Source organism: Panthera leo, chromosome C1 (assembly GCF_018350215.1).
Source record: "Panthera leo isolate Ple1 chromosome C1, P.leo_Ple1_pat1.1, whole genome shotgun sequence".
Classification (NCBI taxonomy): Eukaryota; Metazoa; Chordata; class Mammalia; order Carnivora; family Felidae; genus Panthera; species Panthera leo.
In genome coordinates, this window is record NC_056686.1 from 142159183 (window position 1) to 142185713 (window position 26531).

At 40.6% G+C, this 26531-nt stretch overlaps 1 protein-coding gene across 7 annotated transcripts in view; it reads left to right on the top strand.

The window, feature by feature from the left end:
• The window catches only part of FMNL2 (formin like 2), a 314655-nt gene that overhangs the window by 202804 nt on the left and 85320 nt on the right, over nucleotides 1-26531 (top strand). For 6 of the 7 annotated variants that reach the window (XR_006205486.1, XM_042948778.1, XM_042948774.1 and 3 more), the window contains exons 3-6: nucleotides 5759-5839; nucleotides 11385-11461; nucleotides 21289-21372; nucleotides 24394-24546. Coding sequence is in view for 6 of the 7 variants with exons in the window: in XM_042948778.1 (XP_042804712.1) it covers nucleotides 5759-5839; nucleotides 11385-11461; nucleotides 21289-21372; nucleotides 24394-24546 (395 nt within the window). In the remaining variant the exon portion in view is untranslated. The remainder of the gene's footprint in view (nucleotides 1-5758; nucleotides 5840-11384; nucleotides 11462-21288; nucleotides 21373-24393; nucleotides 24547-26531) is intronic. The other variant, XM_042948779.1, reaches the window with a different exon arrangement.

Sequence of the window (26531 nt, forward strand, 5' to 3'; positions counted from 1 at the left end):
TTCCCAGAGATTGCCTCGAGTTTCAGATGTCTTGCTATAATTTCTTTCCTTTAACTTCAGAATATTAAGGTGTAAGATAAACTTGAATGAAATTCTGTTTGATTTTGGAGCTGCTTATCCAATTTATGGAGTGGAAATGCCTCTGACATGCTTGTTGTAAGTCCAGCTGACACCAAATTAACCTCAATTAAGTAATTTCTCATGTAATTATACACATGGATAGAGAGGATGCAAAGGACCAGAAATGTTTTGCTAGATGAGTGGAGTGCCCAATTCCAGACTCCTAGGTAGAAAGGCTTTCAATGACAAACTTTATTAGGTTTAGATGGAGAAAGGAGGGCATGGAGGAAGGTTCCAAGGAAACAGTTCAGCTGGTTAGAACCTAAGGCTGCCTGTCTGTGTCTAATGAGAAAAGGCCATGTTGTAGCCTAGCTGATGAGTTCTGTTGACTGTGACTTCCTTAATTAACCCAGTATGTATATCCCTGCCCAGCCCCTTCACTGAGTTCCTTTAAGAATGGCCTGGTTTTCTGATTTGGGTTGCCTTAGTCTTGAACCTTAGTTATTAAGTGGAATCCAATAAATGCTTTGCCTTTTCCTTTTCTGCAGAGCAGGCCTCTGCATAGGCAAGGTAACCTTCCTGGTGGCCAGTGAGGGGAGGCAGGAGGCTAGCTAGCATAAGCATTAGTAGATTGAATTAGTGAGAAATGTGTAATTATGGAAGTCATTAGGAGATACACCAGGAGAGATACCATACAGGTTTATCCACAAATGTCCTTTAGCTGTGACATTAGTTTGAGCTAATTTATGTCTAGCACAGAACCCACTGGGTATGTGCCCTGTACAGAGTGTTGACAATCTGTTTACATGCTTTTAAACTTTAAAAACTGACCCCTAATTTATGAGAGATGTGACTTGTATACGATTTTTAGAAGAAGTTTAATTTTTTGAACATTATTAAGTCTATGTGCCAAGTACTCTTCTTTGTACTGGAACTCAAATAGAACATGTTTCTACCCTTTTAAAAGCTTTTATTCTATCAAAAGCTAGATAAGCACATTTACTGTGGTATAGTAGAACAAGGATCAGAGAGTCAGAAAGCTTGAGTTTGAATCTTTGATCTGATGTGTGTGTGTGTGTGTGTGTGTGTGTGTGTGCGTGTGTCTGATTTAAGGCAGATAATTTATCTCTGAACTTCACTTCCCCCATCTATGAAATGGAGTTAATATCTACTTACCACATAGGGAGGCTTGAGTGCGATAAGAGATTTAAAGAATATGGCAAACTGTAAAGTGTTACTGAAAGATAAGTCAACAATCTTTTAGACACAAAAAGCACTGCCCCAGATGGAAAGGTAATTGTCTTCTTGGGTTTGCATTAATAAAGTCGTTTTTAGCAGGGAGAAGAAATTTTGAGATCATTTCTGGAGAAATTTAACTCCTAGGTCTCTAATTTATTAAAATACTTGCAATTGACATAGCAGCTTAATGAGGATTCTGTGATTCTTGGATGTGAAGGTGACCTGGCTGTGACATCTGTCATCCCATTAATCCTTCACCACTCCTTGTGTGTCCCTCCCTAAGTTGTGCTCTTGGTCTAAGAAGAGCACCATCCTTGATAGAGGAGTGCCTTTCTTCAGTCAGAAGTGTATAAGTAGCTGCATTCCCTTGCTACAGCCTCCAAACAAGCTCTCAAAGTCCATTTGGAGTAGAACGTAGGGTGTCAAGCTTGCAAGACTCCAGACACATCCAAATGAGGCACTGCACATGGCAGTCTGCCTTTCCTTGGGGGAGAAAGATTCTCTGGTCCTAAGGTTTGTTCCCTCCCAGTGCATTTTGTGGCCTGGTGTCCTGAATGTTAAGAGGTAACTGTGCACTCTTTGCTTTGAATGCTTCTGGGGAATGATTAAAAAGCCCCAGAGCAATTGTTATTTCCCATCCAGAAACGTATCATGAAGAAAGTTTGATCACACAAAGAGATAAATGGCACGAGGTCAAGATGGTGGTCATGTTATATAATTAGACATTTTGAAGGAAATTTGGATTTTATTTTTTTATTATATATATTTTTTGTTTTAGAGAGCATGAGTAGGGGAAAGGGGCACTGGGAGAAAGAGAGAAGAGACTCTTAAGCAGGCTCCATGCTCCGTGCAGAGCCCACTGCGGGGCTTGATCCCATGACCCTCAGATCATGACTTGGGCTGAAGTCAAGAGTGAGATGCTCAACTGATTGAGCCACCCAGGTACCCCCGAAATTAGTATTTTAAAAGCTCTTCCAAATGACATCAGTTCATATTGACAAATCACCATGATTAAAGAATACTTTTATCCCCAAGAATAATATTTCTGTATAATGGGACTCAAGTCATTAAGCTACTCGTGTCAGTGTGATGTTGGGCAAGCACGGAACTAGTTATTGAAAATCGCTCATGGGATAAGCAGACCTGGAGGTGAGGATGATGGAAAATTGCCAGCCAAGGCGTTTTTGGCTTTCAGTGCAAAACCCAAAATTCTAATATTTAGAGGAAAAAACTGTTAATTTAAATAAATACAATGCCAGTAATCCTTCCAATGTCCTTCAAAGTAAATGTGTTTTGGCGAGGTGCTGATATTCTCCAGTGTAGTTACCCAAATGTTTTTACTGTGCAAACGGCCATATTGAAGACACGGGGCAGGCGGGGCGAGGGGAAGAGGTTTGGTGAGCCAGATGCTGGATGTATAAATCAAATAGTAGCCCCTTTTGAGATTAGACAGACAACTCCAGGTTTTAGGAAAATGACTGGGGCTTTCTTTGTATTCTTTCTCCATACCAGTTTTATTTAAATCCCTGGATGGAGGCTTGAATTTTCTGAGTAGTAGATACAATGTAGACCTCCTATGTTGTGAAGCGTCAGGCTTCTGTATGTTCTGTTGTGGTTGTTTTGTTTTGTTTTGGAAATAGATTAGTAAATTATTCAAACAAATGAAAACTGTGTAACAACAGCAAATTTTTGTAAGCGCATTAGGAAAAGTATGTATTAATTACAGACTTCTTCTATAATTTCAGGGGAATAATTAAAAGGAAATACTTACAGGATCAATAAATGCATATTTGATAAAGCCCCTCTGGATCACGACAGTCTTGAGCAGAAAATGGGGAAAGGTGCATTTATTGACTGTCAAAAATGGGATTCACTAATTGAGTGGATGACAATATGTTACATGTGCTAGTCAACCAGATTTTGTTGTTTTAAAGGAAAAAATACAGCTCTTCTGTTGTGAAGATATTATGTAAAAGAACAATCATTAGACATCTGTTAGCAACTGTCCATAGATTTAAATGTCGGTCCTCAGGTAAATACCACATTGGTCAGAGTAAACTTAATGTTGAGTTTCCTGTGTTAGGGACCTTATATTTAGAGGTAGGAGGTATTTGCTATAGCACAACGGAACACAGTTTGAGTTGTTACTGGCCATAGGAATTTTAAATTTGGATAATTGGATTGTATTATTAAAAAGAGTAAGTTTTTCTGATATCCTGATATATCTCTGGCATTATCTATTGTCATACATAAGGTTGGATATAGTAACTGGCTTCTAGATGGTTTATCACTTCATTTTTTGGAGTTTTTTTGTGATTGTTTTAGTCTTTAGCTGGGCTATTGTTAAAGCCCTATGGCAGTTGGGTCCTATCTGGCCCCTTAGTGAAGTGATGGTGATTTAAAAACAACAACAACAACAAAAAAAAAAAACCAGAAAAAGAAAAAGGACTTTATACATAGACTATTCGATGGCACTAGAGATGTCAAATACCTGTGAATTGTTATTTAGAAGTTGCTCGCAGATTGGAAAATGGCGGGGAGGGGGGATAATTACAAACATTATGCTGATCTTTTTTGTTAACAGCTATGTTGAGAATCAGTTCATCTACTCTAAAATGTCTCCTGATCATCTTCTTAAATGTTTATTTATGTTGAGAAAGAGAATCCCAGGAGCCTGAAGTGGGGCTTGATCTCATGAACCATGAGATGATGACCTGAGCCAAAATCAAGAGTTGGATGCTTAATTGACTGAGCCACTAAGGTGTGCCCCCTGATCATTTTTAAATAAAGGGGAAATATGGGCAGTTGTCTCACTACAAGTCCCTTCCATCTATTTTAAATCATTTTAAATAACAATAAAATGTATGTTTTCACTAATGAGATGATCTTTTTGATAATAATGAGATGATCTTTAGAAAGGCTTTTCTATATCTATAAGCAAGAAGACTTGAGTGGACCAGGAAGGATGTTGTGGTTCCCTGTGTTGGAAATACACATGCTTGAACATGCTGGCCAGTTGTCAGTGTTGTGAAATACCAAAACTTCATTGTGGCATAAGCAATAATCAGGTTAAAAAGAATTACTAGAAAAGCATCTTTTCAGGTTGTCGTTGGAGGAGGCCCTGATAAGAATTGCTTTGATTTCATGATAAATCTTAGTTTTTCCTTTTAGTGCTGATTCATTGTGTGTGAAGGGTAGCATACGTCCAGAGAAAGTTGTGAAACCTAAGAACAACACAATAAGTAGGATAAAGTCAGCACCTGTATGACTACTACTTGGGTCAAGAGAGAGAAACTTGTGGCCTCTTCGGTCACTTGGAATTTCCCTTCCCCCACTTTGATCCCCTGTCATTTTTATGCTCATCATCTCTTCCTCAATCCCCTAGATGTATAGGTATGTATCAAATAAAATCACCTATGTATATGTCCCTATTCAAATTTAATTTTGCCTGTTGTGTAAATCCATAGAAGTGAAGTCACATTCTTTTTGGCTCAACATCAGGTTTATAAGATCCATCCATACAGGAGAATATGGTACAGTTTGTTCATTTTCATTGGAATATAATGTACGATTATATGAACATAATACAAGCATTCATCCATTTTATAGTTTGTGGGCATTTGGGTTTTACCCAGTTTTTTACTGCTGCTTATTCTGCTTTGGACATTTATGATCTGTAATACCTGATACACATGGGCACGAGTTTCTCAGTGTGCTTCCATCCATAGCATCTGTATACCATTTGTTAGTAATGCAGATTCTCAGGACCCATCCCAGATCTGCATTCAAATACTACCTTGGAATATATATTATATATATTATATGCTTATTTTAGTGACCGTGCTTTTGCTACAAATATTTCCAGGTTTTCTAATTTGGAACTGCTTCGGGAACCCATTAATGATTATATACGTGCATATGTACTCATACAAAGATACACTCACTTGAGTCTCTTAGCGATTGACCCATTCCTCATTTTTGAAACAAATTAGTTTTATCCAGTTTGAGTCAAGTTTTTGGTATTTTTGAAAAAATAACGTTCAAAAGAACTATTTGCCAACATTGAAGATAGTCCAAAAAATATGCGGTAGACGGAAGAACTACCCAAAGAGGACGTGAATACACGTTGCGTGAAGCATCATTCTAGAATGAGAGCAGCGGAGCACTGAAGACATAGTGTACTGACTCCACAATAGGGCAGACGTGGGCTCAAATCCACTGCTAACACTGACTAGCTGTGTCGACTGACTTTCTCTAAGCTTCGGTTTTCTTCTTTGCAAAGGGAGGATAATAACATTTACTCTAAAGATTCAAAACCATCAGTACATGAAGATCATCTGCAGGGTCACACTAGTAAGTGTGAACGCATGTCAGCCGTGGATCAGCAGTATTAATCTGAGTGGGGTGGGTGGTCACACCTTCGTAGCCCTCATGCTTTTTACTTTTGTGCTTCCTGCAGGAACGATTCCAGGTGAAGAATCCTCCCCATACATACATTCAAAAGCTCAAAGGCTATCTGGATCCAGCTGTAACCAGGAAGGTAAGATGGATTTGTTTGCATTCTTTGCTGTCCCTTCCTCATTGGTGAGCGGGCACCTCCTGCACCGGAGGGGACTTTCCTTCCTCTGCATTATAGCCTCTGCTTGAGCCTCAAGCAAGACAGCCACCATGAGGAAACAAAGAAGAAAGCCATCCTTCTCGTGTAAGGAGGTGTTAAAAAGTGCTTTCCTGAGATGGGAGTCATGTACCTCGGATGGTTATTGAGTCACTGCCATTTCCAATCACACAGGGCTGCGAGTCGAGTCCAGAGGTGTTAAGGCCCCTCAGAAAGCGGGCTTAGCAAAGGGAATACTTGTCTTTCATGCTTTGGTGCATTTCCAGAGGCCTTGAAAAATCACTGTGGCTTTGTCATCCCAGCTGTGTGCTCATATCCTGTGTTGATGCTATTAGCAGCTTCCCCCGGGCCTAACCCTGCCCCTGGCCCCAAGAAGGTAGAGAGAGAATAGCTGATTCCGTTCTCAGCTGACTCTCTCCTTTTACAAACAAGCTGTGCTTTGTGCAGCCACACAATTGGTTTAAACTGATGCCTTGTGGTAAAGCATGTAGCCTGGCACAGCCCAGCGGGCTGGGATCGGTCCTGGGATGTCTCAGGGCAGAGCTGTCCTCGCTCAAGATGGGTACAGGCACTCTTCACCAGATAGCACTGGTTTTTTGGTTGACCTTCCACAACTCCTGCTTTCAAGGCTGCAGCAACAATAACTTGAGCTGAATTCCCTCTGTTTCAGTGTGTGACTCATGAGAGAAGAAAGGCACACTTTTCCTAGTTGCCCACTGTTTCTAGGGCGCTTGTAATTCTTTTCAAATCTTTTTATCTTCTGCTTCCACTCTAAATTTCTCCACCACCCCCATCCAAGAAAATCAAGCAAATGAGAACAGCTTTTACTTCCTTTTGGAAGTTTCCTGACCTTTTGTCCTGTGGTTAACATGAGACAAGCAGAAGAAATACAATCTAGGGGTGATGGACTGTAGACCTTTACTGTCAGCTAGATGCCATATGTGACTTGACTGTGGTGCAGACTCCTCTTCTAAGAATGTACCTGCCAAGTATCATAATATCCCCACCCCACAAATATGGCTCACGCATCATTCTTTTCTTAAAAGAGCCTCTGTCAGTCCCCCTGAATGAGTCTGTCCCCTCTTTCTTGTCTCCTTTTCCAAGGATATAGCAACCTTCAGTTTCATCAGATTACAGAGGGTTAGATGAAGGCACCACCCCTCTTCCCCAACACAACCCAAAAAAAACCAGGAGAATTTTTTGGCTATTTCTTTTTATAGGGGCAGCAAGATTGTGTTTTATTATTTTTAATTTTATTTATTATTATTATTTTTTTTAGAGAGTGTGTGTGCCCATGCTAGTGGCGGAGGGGCAGAGAGAGAGGGAGGGAGGGAGTCTCAAGCAGGCTCCATGCCTAGTGCAGAGCCCAACACAGGGCTCGATGTCACGACCCTGGGATCATGACTTGAACCAAAATCAAGAGTCAGACACTCAACTGACTGAGCCACTGAGGCGCCCTAAGATTCTGTTCTAGAAATAATTTCAGAAATTCCCCAACTTCGGGATGCCTGGGTGGCTCAGTCAGTTAAGTGTCTGACTTTGGCTCAGGTCATGACCTCATGGTTCGTGAGTTCGAGCCCCGCCTCGAGCTCTGTGCTGACAGTTTGGAGCCTGGAGCCTGCTTTGGATTCTGTGTCTCCCTCTCTGCCTCTCCCCCACTTACACTCTATCTCTGTCTCTCAAAAATTAAATGTTGGGGCGCCTGGGTGGCGCAGTCGGTTAAGCGTCCGACTTCAGCCAGGTCACGATCTCGCGGTCCGTGAGTTCGAGCCCCGCGTCAGGCTCTGGGCTGATGGCTCGGAGCCTGGAGCCTGTTTCTGATTCTGTGTCTCCCTCTCTCTCTGCCCCTCCCCCGTTCATGCTCTGTCTCTCTCTGTCCAAAAATAAATAAAAAACGTTGAAAAAAAATTAAAAAAAAAAAAAAAATTAAATGTTAAAACAAATTAAAAAAAAAAAAAGAAATTCCCTAATTTATAAACCTTCAGGCGGTGGCTCAGACCCTAGGATTAGGAACCCTCATGTTGCTAAGTGAGGCAGAAACGTTGGTGTTTATGCGTAGACTGAGTGCTCCTCTCATTTACAGCAAGTTCCATTCCCAATTACGTCAACATTTCTCAGATTCTTAGGAAAAAGGAGAGGATAAGAACACTCCTTGAGAACGCTTCTCTGAGTCCATCCTCAAGTTCTGTAAGAAGGAGATGCTTGGAGAGAAAAGGTGGCTTTCTCCTGGAAAAGGCCCAGTTCTCTTCTGGCACCATTATTCCTGAGCTAAGCAAAGAATGTAAAACAAATAAGCTGTTTAGAGAGTGTTTTGCTCCATTGCAAATAACTTCATAAAGGACAAAGATGAGGATATCTGTGTGGGCTGACCTTCACTCCTGACCAGATACCGGACCATGTGTTCACCTGAGTGGCCTGCTTTGGTCTGTGCCTTGCCTTTCAAGATCAGTCATTCTGCTGAGAAAAAGATAAAATGGATGCTGAATCATCCACCCCTGCACTTTCTGTCAGGAGCTGGCAGTAGGAAATGATCTTTTCCACTCAACTTAATTCTCATGCTTAAAGCCTGGAAAGAGGAAATTTTGCTTGGAATAAGGCACGACTTGCAGTTAGAACAGGTTTGAGATTCTCAGCTGTACTACAGTGAGGAAAAGGGAAGATTTCAAATCGGGATTTTCAATTTTAGCCAAACAGTCTAGACTGAGTTGTCTTCCCTAACCTGTGTCTGGAGAGCTTAAATACTTTAACTCATTTATCTTTTGTTCACATTGAATAGAAGATACTTAATTTGCTGTCTTGTGAGAACATTTCTTAAGCATATTCTGTTTAGACTTTCTGCTAAATAGTTTTAAGGGAAATCCTGGAGGGCAGGGAAGGAAGAGCCTAAATTCTATATCTCTGTGACCAGGACTCTGCAAAATAGCCTCCTCATTGAATACCAGGCGGTGCTGGTGTGTGATTTGGGGAGGTGCATTCATACGTCGCGTGGGAAAAGACCATGAAGAAAGGAGTGTGGTTCTCTGCAGGCTGTGCAGTTGTGAAATGAGACCTATTGCGTGGATTTCCAGGGCTCCTCTGAACTCATCCCTGGGCCTGCCTATAGTGGAGAGGGCCAGGGGGAATGTTCCACACTACTCACTGACGGTACCTGGCTCCTTGTTGCTGCTCCCCACAAGCACATGGTTTTTGTGTGTGGTGTCTTGAAGCATTCTCAATACATTTTCGTGGCGCAGAGTGCTAACAGTCATTTCCTATGTGTTAGAGAGGTGGATGTCAAGGTTTCTCCATGGTCCCGAGTCCCGCTGACAGTTACACAGCCCTCGAGAGAATATAATACAGGGACAAAGTCAGTTTGGTTTTCTCTGTTACCATGCAGTTGTAAAACTGTAGTGCCTGCCATAGTAAATGCCTGAGAAATGTTATCTGCTACTGTTGTCGTTCCTGGTATCTCCTGGTGTTTTGATGGAGTTGCTCTATTTTGATGTATGCCTCTTAGCCCTTCGGCGGATCCTCTTTATACCCTATTGTGTCCTCGGTGCTACACAGGGTGCCCTTGTGGCTGATGATGAGCTTTCCCTGAGGACCAGCAAAGACCACGGGGAACGAGTCAGAACTGTGCACAAAGCAAAGCTGGGAACGCTGCGTTGCTTTCTAAAAGGCCACATATGCAGATAGTCTGAGACTTGTGACTCTGACATGGGAATGGCCTCTCCAGAGCAGCCAGCAGGCCTGGGAATGGGTTCCTCAGCTGTGTGGCTGTAGACTCTGCCTCATCAGCGGTCCTCATTGCTGGAAAGCTCTTCAGGAGACACCGGGTTTGGATGTCCCTCCAACTGATACATAACTCTTCTGTCATTTCTTAGGCCTTTCTTGACAAAAGAGGGGAGTGGCTCTTTTTTCATTGTTTTGGGGATGCTTTAATTTCATCTATCTCAATATACCCAGATTCTAAAAACCAAGAAGGTCTTTGGAGTTCTTTAAGAATGGCAGTCAGAGGAAACCGTCAGATTGTTGGCTTCCTTGGGGCCCTGGTGAGAAGCAGGTGGGGTAAAGGAGAAGAAGGTAACAGAAGTCCACCCTTGCTGAGCAGGCTTCCAGTCTTCACCGGGATACCAGGTCCTTCCTGTGGCATGGCAGGGCTTGGATCTGTCCACTGCACATCCTCCCTTTCCAGCCCTCCTCCGTTCCTTCCTGTCCTTGGATGCCTTCGTCTTTGGAACTGGATGAGCCTATTTCCACCACAGTTGTGGTAACAGAGGAGAAGGGTCCCTAATATCCTGAGCTAGAATTCTCACAGCCTTTTCTTGAAAACTGTGTAACATGCAGGTGGTTTGGATTTGTAGCACAGAGAGCATAGAACTCTTCTTAAAAGGCATGGTGTATCAAATGTCCTACTTCCAGAGTGGCCTAAGACTTTGGTTACTCTAAATAAATGTTTCAGGAGGAAATCGTGTTCCTGACAACGGATGTGCATTGCAACTCAGTGATACACGGGGATTATTTAGAGTTAAGAGGATAAAGAAGCATATATTTACTAGCAGAGGGTGATTCATTGAAGAAAGAAAGACCTGAGGGGGTTCTAGAAGGATTGGTAGGGTTTTTATTGGCCAGGGAATGAGGAAGGACATGCCAAAAGTAGGAGGGACCTTCCAAATGAGGGCTCATAGGTAGAGGTAACTCTGAATGCTGACTTTTGGGAAATGTTACGCTCTATAGAAAATACCCTAACAGTCCTGAGATGGCTGCCTTAGAAAGACCACCTTGCAAGGGTGGCTCTTAGTTGGCACTTGGGAACTTGCATTTCAGGAGAGTTCATAACTTTCCCTGATAAGAAGGATTCGCTGTGCCTAAACTGTTCATGCCAACAATACAGCTTATGCTGACTGCCTTCTTTTTTCTTCCTGGGAGTCTGGACTTGTGGTATGTGCTAGGCAGAGAATGCCTAAGTGACCAGCTCTCAATAAAAACGCTGGCGGACAGCTTTTCTGGTGGACGGCATTTCACAAATACGATCATTTGTGACTCCTCTGGGAGAAGACTGTTGGAAGCTTGTATCTGTTTTCTTCTGGACTTGACCCCGTGCACCTTTCCCTTTGCTTAGTGTGCAATAAATCTTAGCCATAAGGACAACTGTATGCTGAGTTCTAGGAGGGAGTCTTAGGAAATCATTGAAACTGGGGGGGGGGGGTGGGTAAGGGAACCCCAACACTTAGGTATTTTGGTGAATATTGTAGGGTAGGGAAAAATAATGTACTTACTCAATGGCACCTAGTATATATGATGTAAGTAATTTTTCAGTCCTTTTGCACAAGCTAATTTTCATGATGAGAATAATTTGCGTGCTTTGCAAAAGGAAATGCAAGAGAAGCCCACTTTAAGAGCAGAGATGTTTTCATATTGTGTTAAACAAGCGGCAGTTACAGCAGTTGATGAAATCTTTTTTGTGAGATTATGTGTTCTTGAATTACAGAAATTCAGGCGGCGTGTTCAAGAATCCACACAAGTGCTAAGAGAACTGGAAATTTCTTTAAGAACCAACCATATTGGGTAAGTGAGCCCATTTAACATTTTAGCTTTAAGGCTTTTGGACACTTTACCAAAAGGCTGAATCATATCCAAAGAATTCAGCTTCCTTGTTGATCATTACAGATTAAGAGACTGAGGTTTAGATGGGCGGAGCCTTGGTTAGTACTTGAGCTGCTATCAGTAGAAGCAGGACAGACGGTCTTTGATTCGGATATTAATAACAATCCTAAAATTCTTTGCTTGGATGCAGTGATAGTGCTTGGTCTCTTGTGTGTGTAACAATTCCTGGCAAATCAGGAACTCGCGAACAAGTAATGTATCCTGGGATCCTGGAGGATCTCTCAGGGAAGTCTTGCACCTGGTTAGTTGAAGCTGCTTCATTGTGCTTTCTTCAGCTCCAGAAGGGACAAGAAACTGGAATGATGTCACCTGACGCCCCTCATTGCACTTAGGTGTTCTGAGTATCTCTGTCCTGCATCCCTAGACTTCAGGACCAGGAGTGTAAATCCACTCCGGAAAATAAAGTTGGGAGAATCTCAACGCTAAGCATTTCTGGGAGTTTTGCATGCGACTTGCCTTTAGCGAGTACAACTGTATTGCATTCTCCCTTACTCCTAGAATGGCATAATTGTACAGTACCTTAGAATAAGAGGATTCATCTCCAAGGCAGAATGATATCAGATATGCTCTTTTGCAGCTTTAGTTCTTCGGACATACCTGTTTAACACCCAGCCAGTTATTTAGGCCCTCTGTGTTTTGATTCTTTGAATTTAACAGAGAGAAGATTATAGACTTTAGATCTTTCAGAATTATTTCCTGCGACATTCTTTGCAAGTCTATTGGAAATGAAGTTTTGCATGTATGTTACATTACAGTTTTGCAGATTATTATGTAAAATAAATACACTCCAGCAATAATAGTTTACTTCTACTTCAGGCTGTGCTTTGGTGTAAGCCATTCAAATGGTTCATTTCCACAGTTATTTCAGAATAAGCTTTTTAAAAAAATTTTTATGTTTTTATTTATTTTTGAGATACAGCGTGAGCGGGGGAGGGGCAGAGAGAGAGGGAAACTCAGAATCCAAAGCAGGCGCCAGGCTCTGAGCTGTCAGCACAGAGCCGGGCACAGGGCTCAAACTCACGCACTGCGAGATAATGACCTGAGCCGAAGTCAGATACTTAACTGACTGAGCCACCCAGGCGCCCTAGAATAAGCTTTTTTAAATTGCAGATAATGCAAGGTTGATTTATAGGTGATGAAGCTTGGGTGAGAATGTTCATTTCCTAAAGGATAACTGCACATTTTTCACCTTGAGAATGAAGTATTTGGAAAATGAACTGATTTCTAAAGTTGATAATCACTTTGTCCAAGAAAATGGACTGTCAAGCAGTGGGTCATAGAATCATGGTATTAGAACTGGAAGAGAAGTTAAGGATTACCTAGTTCTTCATTTACAGATGAAAAACATTCAAGACCAGAGAAGGTGAGTAACTCCTATAAAGTCTATGGCTGTACAGCCAGGTGCTGTGGTTCAAAATGCCATGTTCTTTTTCTTACATAGTCTAATCTGACAGCTCTTTCCCTGAAAGGAAGTAAGGTAATCAGGGCCCTGGGATCAAAGCAATGAGGCTTGTCTTTTGGGGGTGAAAGTGGTGGTGATTTAATACAGTTGGGCATCCAAGCTTAGGAAACTCAAATACTTTCCAATATTTACAGATCAGGAACTAGATTCCATTTGGGAAGGTCCAACCCTGGACTGTTGGCACTTCTTCTTGACTGACAATGGTAGAATGAGCTGCAGCCAGGGTTTCTACAAATTGTCAAAGAGCATTGCTGAAATAATGTGAAATTGACCATCAAATACCAAAGCAAGACAATCCTTTCTGATACAAAGTTGGCTGAAAAGAAGAGCCTGGGTTGGGCTGGAGCCAGTGCAAATCTGCAAGCAATCCGAGTAGTTTGCTGTTTAGGATACTATAGGCATGTTGAAAGATTCTTACATTTCTTTCATCTTTAGCATCTGAAGTTTCCCTTTGTCTACCACCTATTGTGTGAGACTTTGTGAAAGCTTTGGCTCGAGCAGCAGAAAAATTCATGGAGGCTCATTTTCTGGTTGCATACAACCATATTTTGGCTTCTCCTTATATGGAATGAAGCCACGCACCAGGGCTTTGACCTATCTTGACTGTCCTGAAAACCCAAACTTGAACTGGACTCTTCATTATGGAAACTAACTGGCTTGACCTCATTTGATTGGAAAGTCTTTTGAAGAATTACTCAGTAATGTGAAAATCACCAATTATTACAGTGAGGAATTCTTGGAATGCAATGTGCTATATAAGGTATTCATAGATTTTATTGCCCTTTATTGAGGTACCATAATAGAAGAATAATTGGGTGTCCATTGTCTTATGGAAAAAGAGATCTTGGTTCAGATTTTTGCTGTGCTCTTGATTAGTTATTAAATAAGTTATTTAGATAAGTTACATAAGCTCTTTGTACTTACTCTGTGACCTAAGTTAACTTCTTATCTATAAAATGAGGGTATTATTTACCAATATGAATGTTGTAAGGTTAAATGAGATAACTTATGAAAGACCTAATATAGGCTCTAATACATAATAGTTACTCAAAATATGATAGCTATTATTGTTAGGCTTATTGAAAATAATGTTTAATAATAATTCAATAATATTATTTTACCTCTAAGGAATTCCATGCAGAGATTGTTACTTTCTCTGTCTAAAATGACCCTGACACCTAGGAAATTGTGATTCCCAGAAATTAAAAGGAAGAATTACATTTAAAATCTACTTGTCTTGTAAAGGTTATTCTTGGCACATGCTTGTATTTTAAGCCTAAAGTCTGAGACTTTGCTGAGATAACATTCCAAGGTACAGCTTTGTCCAGCAAAGGGTTTGTTCTGAGTTGTGATATCAGCCTTAAACTGTATAAATGGAAGCAATCTTCTGAGAAAGAAAATTAATTTTCTTTGAGCCAAATTGAAGTAAGAATTGGACTAGAAGTAATCTTATTCACTTACTCTTAGGAACTATAATAATAGAGAAGAATTGGATTATGACTTATCCAAGCCCTTGAAATGACTTGAAATACCCTTGAAAGGAGCCAAGTACTATGAGAACACTTTGGCTATGCAGTGTGAGTAGGCAGAGATATCTGCCATGGTATTTTGGATGTCAGGGTGATAAGATTCAGGTGGTGGTGGTGGTGGTGAGCTGGGTAGGTTTATGGGCTTTATTCCTGGCACTGAGGTATAGGTTCTGTCTCCTTGTAGGTACTTTATTGTAACAAAACTCTCCATTAAGAGAGAAAATTACTTTTCATCCTGAGTGCAAGAACATAGATGTTCTGAAAGATGTTCATTTCACTTTATCTCATTGGAGCTGCAAGAATGGGCATGCGGTCGTGGGAGGAATGTGTCAGTTGGCAGGGAGAAGATTTGTGGAAAGGGGAAGGAGCCCAGAAACTGCTCAGTGAAGGTCTTTTCTCCTGCAGTTCCCAGAATCTTGGTGAACAGGGTCTGGCTGGGCCAGGCCAGTGAAAAGAGAGAGAAGAATAACTAAGGCTTTTAACAGGTGTACAGCTGATTTGGGGTGTGTGTATATATCAAACTGTGCTATGATTAATTCATTCTTAAGTGTTGATTCTTAGAAATCCTAAAGATTATGATCTTGTCATTTATTAAATATGTTCATTGTGTTACTTCTTTTCTTTCTTTTTTTTTGTGTGTGTATGTTTATTTTTGAGAGAGAGTGGCAGAGCACAAGCGGGGGAGGGGCAGAGAGAGAAGGAGACACAGAATCTGAGGCAGGCTTCAGGCTCTGAGTTGTCAGCCCAGAGCCCGATGCAGGGCTTGAACCCACGAACTGTGAGATCATGACATAAGCTGAAGTTGGATGCTTAACCGACTGAGCCAGCCAGGCACCCCATCATTGTGTTATTTCTTAACAAAAATCTTTTTATTATTGCCCTTTACCTCTGAGCCCCTGTTTATAGATGAGGAAAGTTAGAGTCAGTTACTAATTATCTTGCTTCAGTCCACACAGTTGAGAAGCACTGAGATTTGAACCTTGATATGTCCAAACATAAAGTCCATTATCTGAACCAGCAGTTTTTAAATTTTTTTGATTTCAGGATTCCTTTACTCTTAAATTATTTTGAACCTTAATATGCTTTTGTTTGTGTGGGTTTTATCTCTTAATGTTTACCATATTGGAAATTTAACTGATGAATTTTCACTTGGCTTATTTAATAAAATTTAATTTTTATTTTAAAGTAAATATTTAATAAATACAAAGTTGTAAATACAAAATAATAAACATAGCACAAACAAGATATTTTGTGAGAAATATCTATTTTCCAAAGCAACAAGAAAAAAATAGTAACAGGAATGGCATTGATTTACATTTTTATAAATTTCTTTAATGTCTGATTAATAGAAGGCAGCTGGATTCTGACTTCTTTGTCTGCATTTGATTTGTGGTAATATGTTGTATATGTATGTGAAGATGTACATGAAGAAAAACCGGCCTTACACACACATATGCACTTGAAAAAAGGAGTTTTAAATAACCTGCAGATAATTGTGGATATTCTTCTTTCATGGTACACCATCCTTCAATGAGTGGTAATTTCTTTGTAGAATCTGAAAGAATATCAATGGGCTTTTGTACTTGGTTAAACTAAAATTCACTGTGGGTTTTTTTTGTTTTTTTTTTTTAATGTTTATTTTGAAAGAGATAGCACAAGCTGGGGAGGGGTGGAGAGAGAGGGAGAAGGATCTGAAGTGGGCTTTGCACTGACAGCAGTGAGCCTGATGTGGGTCTTGAACTCAGGAACTGTGAGATCATGACCAGAGCCAAAGTCAGACCGTCAACCGACTCAGCCACCCAGGTGACCCCACTGTGCGATCTTGAAAATTGAATGGGTCGTTCCACCCAGGCATAATTTGGGTAACATCATGAATTGGTTATTTGGAAAATATGGTTTCACTGAGTTTTTCTGATCTCTCAAAGATTGAGACATTTTATTCTACAATATGAAAACATTCACGTTCATTAATAATTATCAGTGTAATCTGAATATACTTTAAGGATCGGGGAGTTGTCAAGTTCGTGGTGGGGAATACAAGTGTTCCAGAATTTTTAGTTTTTTTGTTTGAAACCTCATATTTTATAATGGACAACAAATCCTCTCAGTTGTTTTCCTTGAAATGATACGCTCACTTCATTCACTTTTGAGAAAATGTCTGCCAAATACCCAAGACAGAATAACTGTATTTGTTAGTCATTTTATGTTTCATGTAAAAAAAAAATAAATAAATAAAAAATAAAGAACGACAAAAAAACCCAACAGCAACTTGTTCAGTTGATGTCTCAAAAAACTGCACAAGTGCTTTTCCTGGAGTCAGCCGTGGTACTTGGGGACAGTAGGGGAGAGAGGTTTATGTGGGCTTTCCATTTTGTTAGATAGAAAATTAAAAAGATACAAACTCATGGCACAAGCTTTACTAAAATCAGTATTTTTTTTTTATTGCTTCCTTAAGGACAGTTTAAAGTGAAGCTGACTTTTTTTCTCTCCCAAGTGCTCTGGGTGAAGAACACTAAATAGGTGTATTTTCTGCCAGTCGCAGTTTTCTCCACTCTTTATTTTGTACCATCAGTGTGGGTGTCAGCACTGTGGAAAGCAATTACTATCTTAATATTTTTGTGAGAACAGTTTTAACTTCCCAAACCCCTCAGAGGGTCTCAGGGACCCCTAGTGATGTGTGGGCTTCACTAAGAACCAGTTTGTGACTCTGTCTTGAAGAATAGATTTGGCAGCTGATGGTTTATCTGAGTGATGCTTACCTTCTTTCTCTTGCTGCTTGTGATTTTTTCGCATGATTTTTCCTCAACTGCAGTTTCCACCATGTATTAGGAGCACCTCCAAAAGGAGACTGGCAAAGGGAATTCACCACTGTCCCTTATCTTGTGATCTTGGGTCTGCTTTGTTTAATCTTAGAAATTTGAAGCCAAAAAGGTCCCTTGTGACTTCATTTTCTAGATCAGAACAATGAGTTTCTAAAGTTGGCCGGGTGCAGGGGTGGGGTGAGGAGAGTGGAAGCAGAAACGAGCAACTCTGAAACAACTTGAACCTGTCTATGATAAAACAGTAACTGTTGACATCTGCACATAGATTCCTTCCTTGAATAAGAGTTTTTTTCAGAGCTATTTTTCCTTATCATGGTCTCTTCCAGCTCCTGAGCAGCTGATTTGGAATTTGCCTAATTCAAATTTACAACATATGGTAATTACACTGAATCTGTGGGGGTACTCAGTGATGCATGCTATCAGAGTCAGAAATAATTCTTGTTTCCAGAACCTATAATCATCCAATTTGAAACGGTGTGCATGTTGGCAATATGTAAAACAAAACAAAACAAAACAAAAAAACTGTATATAATATGCACAGAAGTGAAAAATGGAAATAATTTTCTAGAGGAACCCTAAATTTATGATATGTCATTGCAGGATCATGTACGTGAATCTGCACAGTAGGGCTTCCATTTTTTTTATGCCTTTAGGTTAAAGATACTGCTTTGAAATTTGCCCAGTTTTCATCTTTACCCATTTTGTTTGTATACTGTTTCCTCTCAGAAGTTCACTCTCACCTCTGTTCTCTCCTCCACAGTATATCCCAAGTGTAGAGGGGCTAGGAATTGATAAGAGAGGGGAAAAAGTGAAGACTGTTTTTTTTTTTTTTTTTTTTTTCCCCTGTAAATGCATAGCCTTTTTGCTGAAATGACTTGGCTAACCTTGGATCGTTTGGCAAAGAGGATAAGGAGGTCAACCATGGTGGATTTAAAAAGTTTTTTTTTTTAATTATTAAGTTTATTTATTTTGAGAGAGAACGTGTGTGTACGTACAAGCAGGGGGAGGGGCAGAGAGAAGGAGAGACAGAATCCCAAGCAGGTTCCACATCATCATCGCAGAGTCTGATGCAGGGCTTGAACTCATGAACTGTGGGATCATGAACTGAGCCAAGATCGAGTCGGATGCTTAACCAACTGTGCCACCCAGGCACCCCCACTGTGGTAGATTTTTATCTTACTCTTCCCTAAATCACCTAGGGGTGTCTGGGCCAGATCAAAGACCCAGGGAAGATCTCAGGGTTTAGAAAAAGAGATTAACCTCATGAAATTAAACCTCTCAGAGGCAGGAATTGTTACACTCTAGCCGACTTGTTAGGAACTGTGCAGTTTGTTCCTGCCTTTCACTGTGAATATTGTTTTTAAGGCACTTACACTCAAAATCAGCAACTGGGGCTGGAGGCATCCATAATAGCATTGGATTAAAGAAAGAGAAGCTAGCTAAATAGTCTTTATCCCTGCATGAAAATGTGTTCATATTAGTACTTTGAGTCAAGAGAATTGTGGCTCCTGCCGTGCTTGGCTCGCTCCTTCCTTCCTTCCTTCCTTCCTTCCTTCCTTCCTTCCTTCCCTCCCTCCCTCCCTCCCTCCCTTTATTTTATTTAAACATTTTCTTATCTGTGAGTCATTTGCCTCCCATTTAGTTTGTGGCTAAAAATCCCTGAGTTGGAAGTGCTGGTGGTTAAGGCAGTGATAGGTCCACAGGGTGTCCTGGACCATCTCGACTCTTTAGAGGCTATGTCTAGAAAATCAACCAGAAGGAACTACAATAGTTGTTGCTCTCAGCTCCTACACTGGAGTGTTTTTATGAGCCACTGAGAAAGAAAGTGTAGAATTGAGATTGCTCTGTATCATCTGGAGTGTATGGTGACTCTTCATTCTAAAATGAAGACCTCCGTGCCCAGCCCCCGGGATTCCTGCTGTATGCCTGCCATTGAGGGCCAGTTTCAATCACCCAGCCAGAGCTCACAGGCCAGGCCAGGCCACTGGAGAGGCCTCAGAGAAGCTCAGAGGCTTGAGTTTCCAGAGCAGCTAGTCAGAGGATTTCCATAGTGACTGCCATCCTTGCTTTAGTGTCCTACCATTTATAAAAAGAAAATTTATTTACTATTTCTAGGCTTCTAACTATTTGCACTTAAAAATGTACAGTGCCTCCTGAGATCTAGCTGTAAAGGGAGAATAATTAAAATAAATCAACTGAAAGTATCCAGAGGCAGAAGCCAGGAGACGCTGTATGTGGTGGTTTTGAAGCCTGACGGGTGGCCAACTCTTTTAGTTTTTGTCAGCCCTTTTTTTTTTTTTTTTTAAACGTCTATTTATTTTTGAGACAGAGAGAGACAGAGCATGAACGGGGGAGGGGCAGAGAGAGAGGGAGACGCAGAATCGGAAGCAGGCTCCAGGCTCTGAGCCATCAGCCCAGAGCCCGACGCGGGGCTCAAACTCACGGACTGCGAGATTGTGACCTGAGCCGAAGTCAGATGCTTAACCTACTGAGCCACCCAGGCGCCCCTTGTCAGCTCTTAAGAGACCCAACAGGTGGTGTTCTTTTACTTTCCTCTCTAGGTATCTTTTTGATATTATTTGCTTATATGTGGCTGTGTTAGGTGCATACATTTTGTGATAGCCTGCCTGAGACACTTGGGGGAAAATACGAGATAAGCTGCCTGCTTTTCCTACCTTGCTGCCTCCGGGGGCTACCTGTAGACCCGAGTTTGCATCATGGAGATGAGAGGAATACAACAAAGAATGAGCTTGAGGATAAAGGAAAAAGGCCCCAAACAGAATTTAAAAACAGGCATCCTGAGTCCATCAGATTTTTTTTTTTCTTCAGTCAAGACGAAGATTTTAAGGGATTTTTCATCCTTAACAATACACGTACGATTGTCGTCCTGTTGTTCTAACAGCTTGCGAAACTAGCTTCTAGCGTAGCAATCGTGTCCAGAGCTGGTGGGCCTGTTTTTTGCTTGGTGTTTTTGGAGGAAGGAAACCAGTTTTGGAACGCATGTGGGTGATGTACCTCAAGTCCCATTTCTGTGATAGTAGCAGACTTTTTTACTTACTTGTCAGTACCTAGTGAAGGCTTATTAATCAGGTATCATGCATTCTTTGAAGATGAATGCCCTGGAGGAAATCCGTGGTAGCAAGTGTTTATCCTCAGTGCCTGAAGGTTCTGTTTGACCACTCTGCTTCATCTCTAGGAGTTATGGCGAAGTGCAAATAAAAATCAGTAAAAATTCTCACTGAACTGCATTCAAACCCACCATTTAAATGCAAGGTGATACTATTTAAAATGAGTTAAAGAAAAACATGATCTGTCATGTCTTGGCTTTGATGATGGTATGCGGCGCCTGCAAGTTTTTAAGAGGTTTTAACATTCATGGAAAAAATTAAGCAAATCATTAACCCTATTGAATTTCCAGAAGCCCCTAAATGCTGGTTTCTCATTGGCTAGTTCAGTGTTTTCTGTGGCCTAGTGTGCCAAGAAGGACTTGAATGTGGATTTGGAATCATGCCTGAATTTCACTGCTTATGTCGTCACGTTCCTAGCTTGCCGCGTTCCCTGTGTAGTCTTGGCTCCTTTAACAAGCAGGCTGTGGGTCAGTTGTGGTGGAAAAAAAATACACTTAGCAGGTTCCTTTTTTAGAACACTTCCTACAGCTCACCTCAAGTCTCCTAAGCAGTAAAATGCAAGGGAGGCACATGTATACCTTTTGCCCCCTTTTCTTGCACATTGAAATGCTGTGGTTTTTATGGTTACCATATTGAAAAGTACCTACTTCGTGTGATGGAGTCTAGGTCTGCCTCCGTTATTTCCTTGAAGTGAAAGTTTCTGGTGGAACAGTAACTGTGTTCACTGGGCTTTCTCATGGCAGAGCATGTGATGAACCTCTGTGATAATTGTTTTTATTTTTAACAGATGGGTCAGAGAGTTTCTGAATGAAGAAAACAGGGGTCTTGATGTTCTAGTGGAATATCTATCATTTGCGCAGTACGCGGTCACGTAAGTAAAACTTGGCTTTTGGCTTTTGAATTTCATGTGGTCACAGAAGATGCAAGAGAGTGGTAAAATTACATACCGCATTGAGGGGGAGAAACCCAGCAGCAGATGTGGTAAGGTTTAAGGAGGTTTGTTTCTACTCAAGTAGCTAAAAGCAAATCACGTAATTGTTATTAGAAATGCTTTCAAGGCAGAAGTAAAACGGGGGAATAAAAATCCCCCTTGGAGGAGTCCTTATTTTTAAAAGAGGTAACTTTCTTCAGTGCTCAAGTTACATTACGTCCATATGGTAGAATACCCTAGCAGATACTGAAAGAGGTATGTGATATACTGTTGAGTGAATAACACATGACACAGAAGAGTGACTTTCTTTTTCTTAGAAAACACAACAAAAATATATACATTTGTACGTGCTAGCAAATGCAGAGAAAATAATTGCAGTTGGGGATACCAAATCTAGTGGGACTGAGGGGAGGAGTAAACAGAGGCTTTGCTTTTTTACTTGATGGGTATTTGTGTTGTTTTGACTTCGCCTTCCTAAGGTGAGGGAGGAGAAAATTGGGGCAGAGCAGGAAAAAAAAATCAACGTATTTAACCTTGTTTTTTGTTAATTCTTAAAATTTTCCCATTTGGGAGGCTTCTGGAAGGATTTACAACAGGAATGAGAAATGTACATTTGGATGAGACATTTTCTTCTCCACATTCCCTCCTTTAGTCAAAAAAAAACCCAAAAACATTGCAGTATCTACTGATAGACTCTCTCACACACACAGATTGAGGAAGTAATACTTAATAATTGTATTTACAATTTGTTTGGGAGACATTTTGACTTGGGTGATAGTGTTTTCTCCCCTCTCCATGCTGCCTTTAAAAGCAGTAACTTGTTTTTTTATATCGCATCATTCCAAAGAAGTTCTAAGACTGAACCAGATGTTATCTTAGAACCCTCAGCACTTCCTTGAGAATGCGTGAGGAGAAAGCTGTAATTACTCCTACCTAACGGATGCAGAAATAACAGTATTAACTGAGACTAGCTTAATCAGTTTCCAGTTTGATAACTCTAGTGTATCATGTGAAGTAGAGTAAGAGACACCGATGGACAAGTTCTTAGCTTTCTAAGAAGTTGTCTTCTGAGGTATAACCCCACTTTTTATAGCCTGTTCTTCCAAAGGGGGTTTCTTGTCTATGTCCATCATGTCAAAAACTGCTAACCTCTTTTTCACTTTATATTATGTGACAAACACAATAATACTACCCTGCTGCATTGTTTAAAATCTGAAGGAATGGTTATGGAATCGAGGAAAAGCTAAGAAATTTCAGTGGAAATTTCAATGGAAAAGGATGGCACGCTATGTATTAAATGTTTGCTGTGATTAACCCTTTACCTATATCACAATAGAGGCTGTGAACCAGTTTTCCCAAATGTACCCTCACTTAGGACCAGCAGGAAAAGGAGGTGCTACCACGAGGAGATCCTAGTTGTGGCATAAGATCAAACCCAGCAAAAGATCAGAACTCAGAGCTGTGGTTTCCTAATCTCATTTTTTTGGCGTTGCCTTTACATTCTCTGCTTGCTAGGTTTGGTTTGCTTTTGCCTTGTTTAGATAAGTTTTATATAAATACATAACTTACGTTCTTTCTTGAAACTAATGGGCTGAAAAGTTCCTTACTGTTCCTTGGCTTGTGACAGTTTCCTAGCCCAGGTAATGTGAACCAACAGGTTCATGTTCCATCCCTAAATAGGATGCTTAACTAAGGTGTGTGTTTCCTAATTCTGCTCTGTAAGGGGGGTGGGAAGGGTGAGCTGAGAGGAGTGGGAAGCTATGGAACAGCTGACCAATGACTTGGGGGTTGCAGAGTGACTTGGCGAGAGTAACAGTGACACGGGTGATCTTGGGGTGCCCCCCTCAGCTTACCTTCTCCAGTGTCAGTTGTAGACTTCTATTTTTAGTTCTTAAGGATTTGATTACTCAATCCCACCTCTTTTCTGTTCAGCTCTGCTTCCTGCATCCAAAAGCATGACAAAATGGCCAGATCCATTCACTAATGATACATCAGTGGCTCATCCGAGTTTGCAGATGACAATTCTAATGGAATTCTAACAGAATACTTTTTTTTGGCCATCATACTTTTATAAAAAGTCAAACTGTTTGACAAAAAGTCCTACTGGTTTTTTCCGATATGTATTGTTACTGTCTCTTCTGTAATAGCCTCTCGAATCTTCCATGTGATATTAAGTATAGCTGCCTTCTGTTTATTCTCTGATCAGGTGTTGCCGGGTGGAACTATGGGTAGAAACACTTGATGAAGTGTTTTGTTGAGAAAGGAGAGCTACTAACTTTGGGAGGAGAAAATGCATACAACACAAAGGCCTGGCTGTTTAAAAATTTTGTTCCTAAAATTATGCAAAAATGAGCAACTTAACTCTCCATTTATTCTAACATGGTTAACATGAGTAATAACCTCAAAAAATGTCAGAGAGAAACAACAGTCCTACTTTAAAGAGCACCACATTGGGAAGAGATTCCAAAATCAAAGCAAATCCATAACTTTGCGAGTAATGTATCACATATGGTTGGAAAAGTACACTTGCCAACACACTAGGAGAAAATGCTCAGTGAAAATTGATGGGTAGGAATAAATTAGTCTAAGCCTACATATTGACTTGTTAAAGCAAAATGAAGACAGCTGTAAGATCTTTCCTTCCCCTTCCCCCATAGCAGTGTTAGTAGTTGGTAAATTAGTAAGCCTTGTAGTAAAATACAGATAACACATTACTATTTATTTCTGCGCTGTTGTTCAACTATTTTTTTTGCCTTGCCCAGTATTTGTCATTTTGTATTCTGCAAGTGAACACTGAGTCCGTGAAAATTCTTTTATGTTTCTTTTTCAGTTTTCTTTGTTTGCAAAGACTACCCATTGTAAGGTGCAGATGTATACTAGGAAGGAGCATGTTATGCACATCCCTGCATTTGTGTGACTGTGAACTTTTAAGGCTTCAGTGGCATTTCTCTTTTGTTTTAGTTTTGATTTTGAAAGTGTGGAAAGCACTGTGGAGAGCTCGGTGGACAAATCAAAGCCCTGGAGTAGGTCCATCGAGGATCTACACAGAGGAAGCAACCTACCCTCCCCGGTGGGCAACAGTGTATCCCGCTCAGGAAGGCATTCTGCACTGCGGTGAGTTCCTTTAATCAGGAGGGAGGAATTGTGATAGGATATGCGGGGACAGCAGAGTTCCTGGCTTCTGGTGATGATCCTGGGCTACAGATTGCTGTAACTTCTCACGCAACCCTTGGATTTCTGTTGATGCAAATGAAAGTTTCTTCAGGAGTTTATGGGAGCATCACTGGGACAATATTCTGTAGCTTTAAATAGATTTCTGGGAACACCACACCTGCACTCAGCACAGAAAGTTCTGCCAAATGATGGAATGCAGTAGACTCCATCGGCAGCTTAAGTTTTCAAAACCAGGGAGATGCTGACTTTGTGATTTAGGCTGTGTGTTCTGTGTAGAGGCAGCACCTCTTGAGATTTGGGGTTCTCAAGAATTCCTTGTTGGCTCTTCATACTCTTCTCCCCTCCCTTCTTCCATTGGTAGCTCAGGTGTGTGCTCTGTGGGACGTGTTCTTAGTCCTAGGTGCACAATGCTGTAGTGATCCTTTTTATTAATGAAATGCCTTTAAGCAGTGCTTCTTTGGTTAGGTGTGCTCAGTTGTCAACCTTGTTTCCTCCTAAGGATTTGTTCTCTAGTCTTTCATGGTTGAAATACCACCATGCTAAGGAAGGATGGGTGCTGATCATCTCTACTGCTAACGGCTGGAATGTCACTGCGATTGATTATTCACTCATTTCCACATTCATTCACTGAAAAATATTTTTGAGCTTCTATAATTTGCCAGGCACTGTAGTTAGAGTTAAGGTACACGGATGGATAAATCAGAACCCTGTCTGTCAAGACGGAGATGACATCTAGAGCAAGTTCTTAAAGGTTGCTGTTTTGCAGAAGTTTAATAAAAATTTTTATTAATAAATGCCTCATTCCCAAATGTTGCTTATTCTTTGCAGCTTGAAAAATTTATGTCTCTTATTTCAGACTTGATCTGGCAAGTGGATGTTGTTCCTGTCCATGTTTAAGATCCCCATGGATATTGGGTCATTGGTGGTGGGGTCCCATGTGTCAAGTTGTAAATCAGTGAAAATGTGGCTTTCAGACTCTTCGTAACTGGTAGCCTTTTATGTACCTTTTGTCCCTTTGACTTAGGTTTTGGTCATAGAAAGTTAATATCTCAATAATAAAATTCAGTTTTGCTGAAGGATTTGACGTTTGAATGAGATGCTTCCAATCAACCATTCAGATTTTCCATGTTTGAAGATGCCAAAAATAATAATGGGTTTTGAATGGTTCAATAATAATGAAGAGCAGTGTTTCAGTTCGTCTCGTGGTATTTGCAATAGGCCAAGAGCTATATAACTTGCTAGTCTACGTCAACTTTACATGTGGACAAGGCTGATTTGGAAGTTGAAGAAAGGCCAGTCATGCCTGAGGAATTCCCTAATGACCTTGGTACAGGAATGGAAATTCTTACCATTAGTGTAGATATAATTATATGTAAGGAATTTAATTGACAAAAGTACATTTTAATTCACTTTTTTATCATTTCTTACTTGGAATGTATCATATATTGGCTAGGTACCACCTTCACAGGATTCATTTTTCTGATTAATAATTCATTATGCCTAATTTTGAATTATTAAAGACTGTTCATTGAGAACACATTGTTTCTAGAAGAGTGGAAGAATCAGGAAAATATGGGAATATTTTAGGTATAAGGAGAATGGTAGTCCTGGACCCTGGAAGGCATTGTTTGACAGTTGGCTCAAGGTAGATCCTGTTAGAATTCATTTTAAATTGGAAAAAAATGGACCAAAAGTATAGATAGACATGATGGAAATGCTGTTCTGGGAAAGTCAGCAAGTATATGACATGGATGGTTGGCAGATGTGCTAGAAGATGACCAATTAAGAAACCAATATCACATCCTTCTGTCTTGTGTTTGAACAGTTTCAAACTGAGGAACGGAACATTTGGATTTCCTTTGACTCTTCCTTCGCGGGTTCTAGTAACTCCAGAAAATCAAGGTGGCAGTAACTTTTATGCTGCT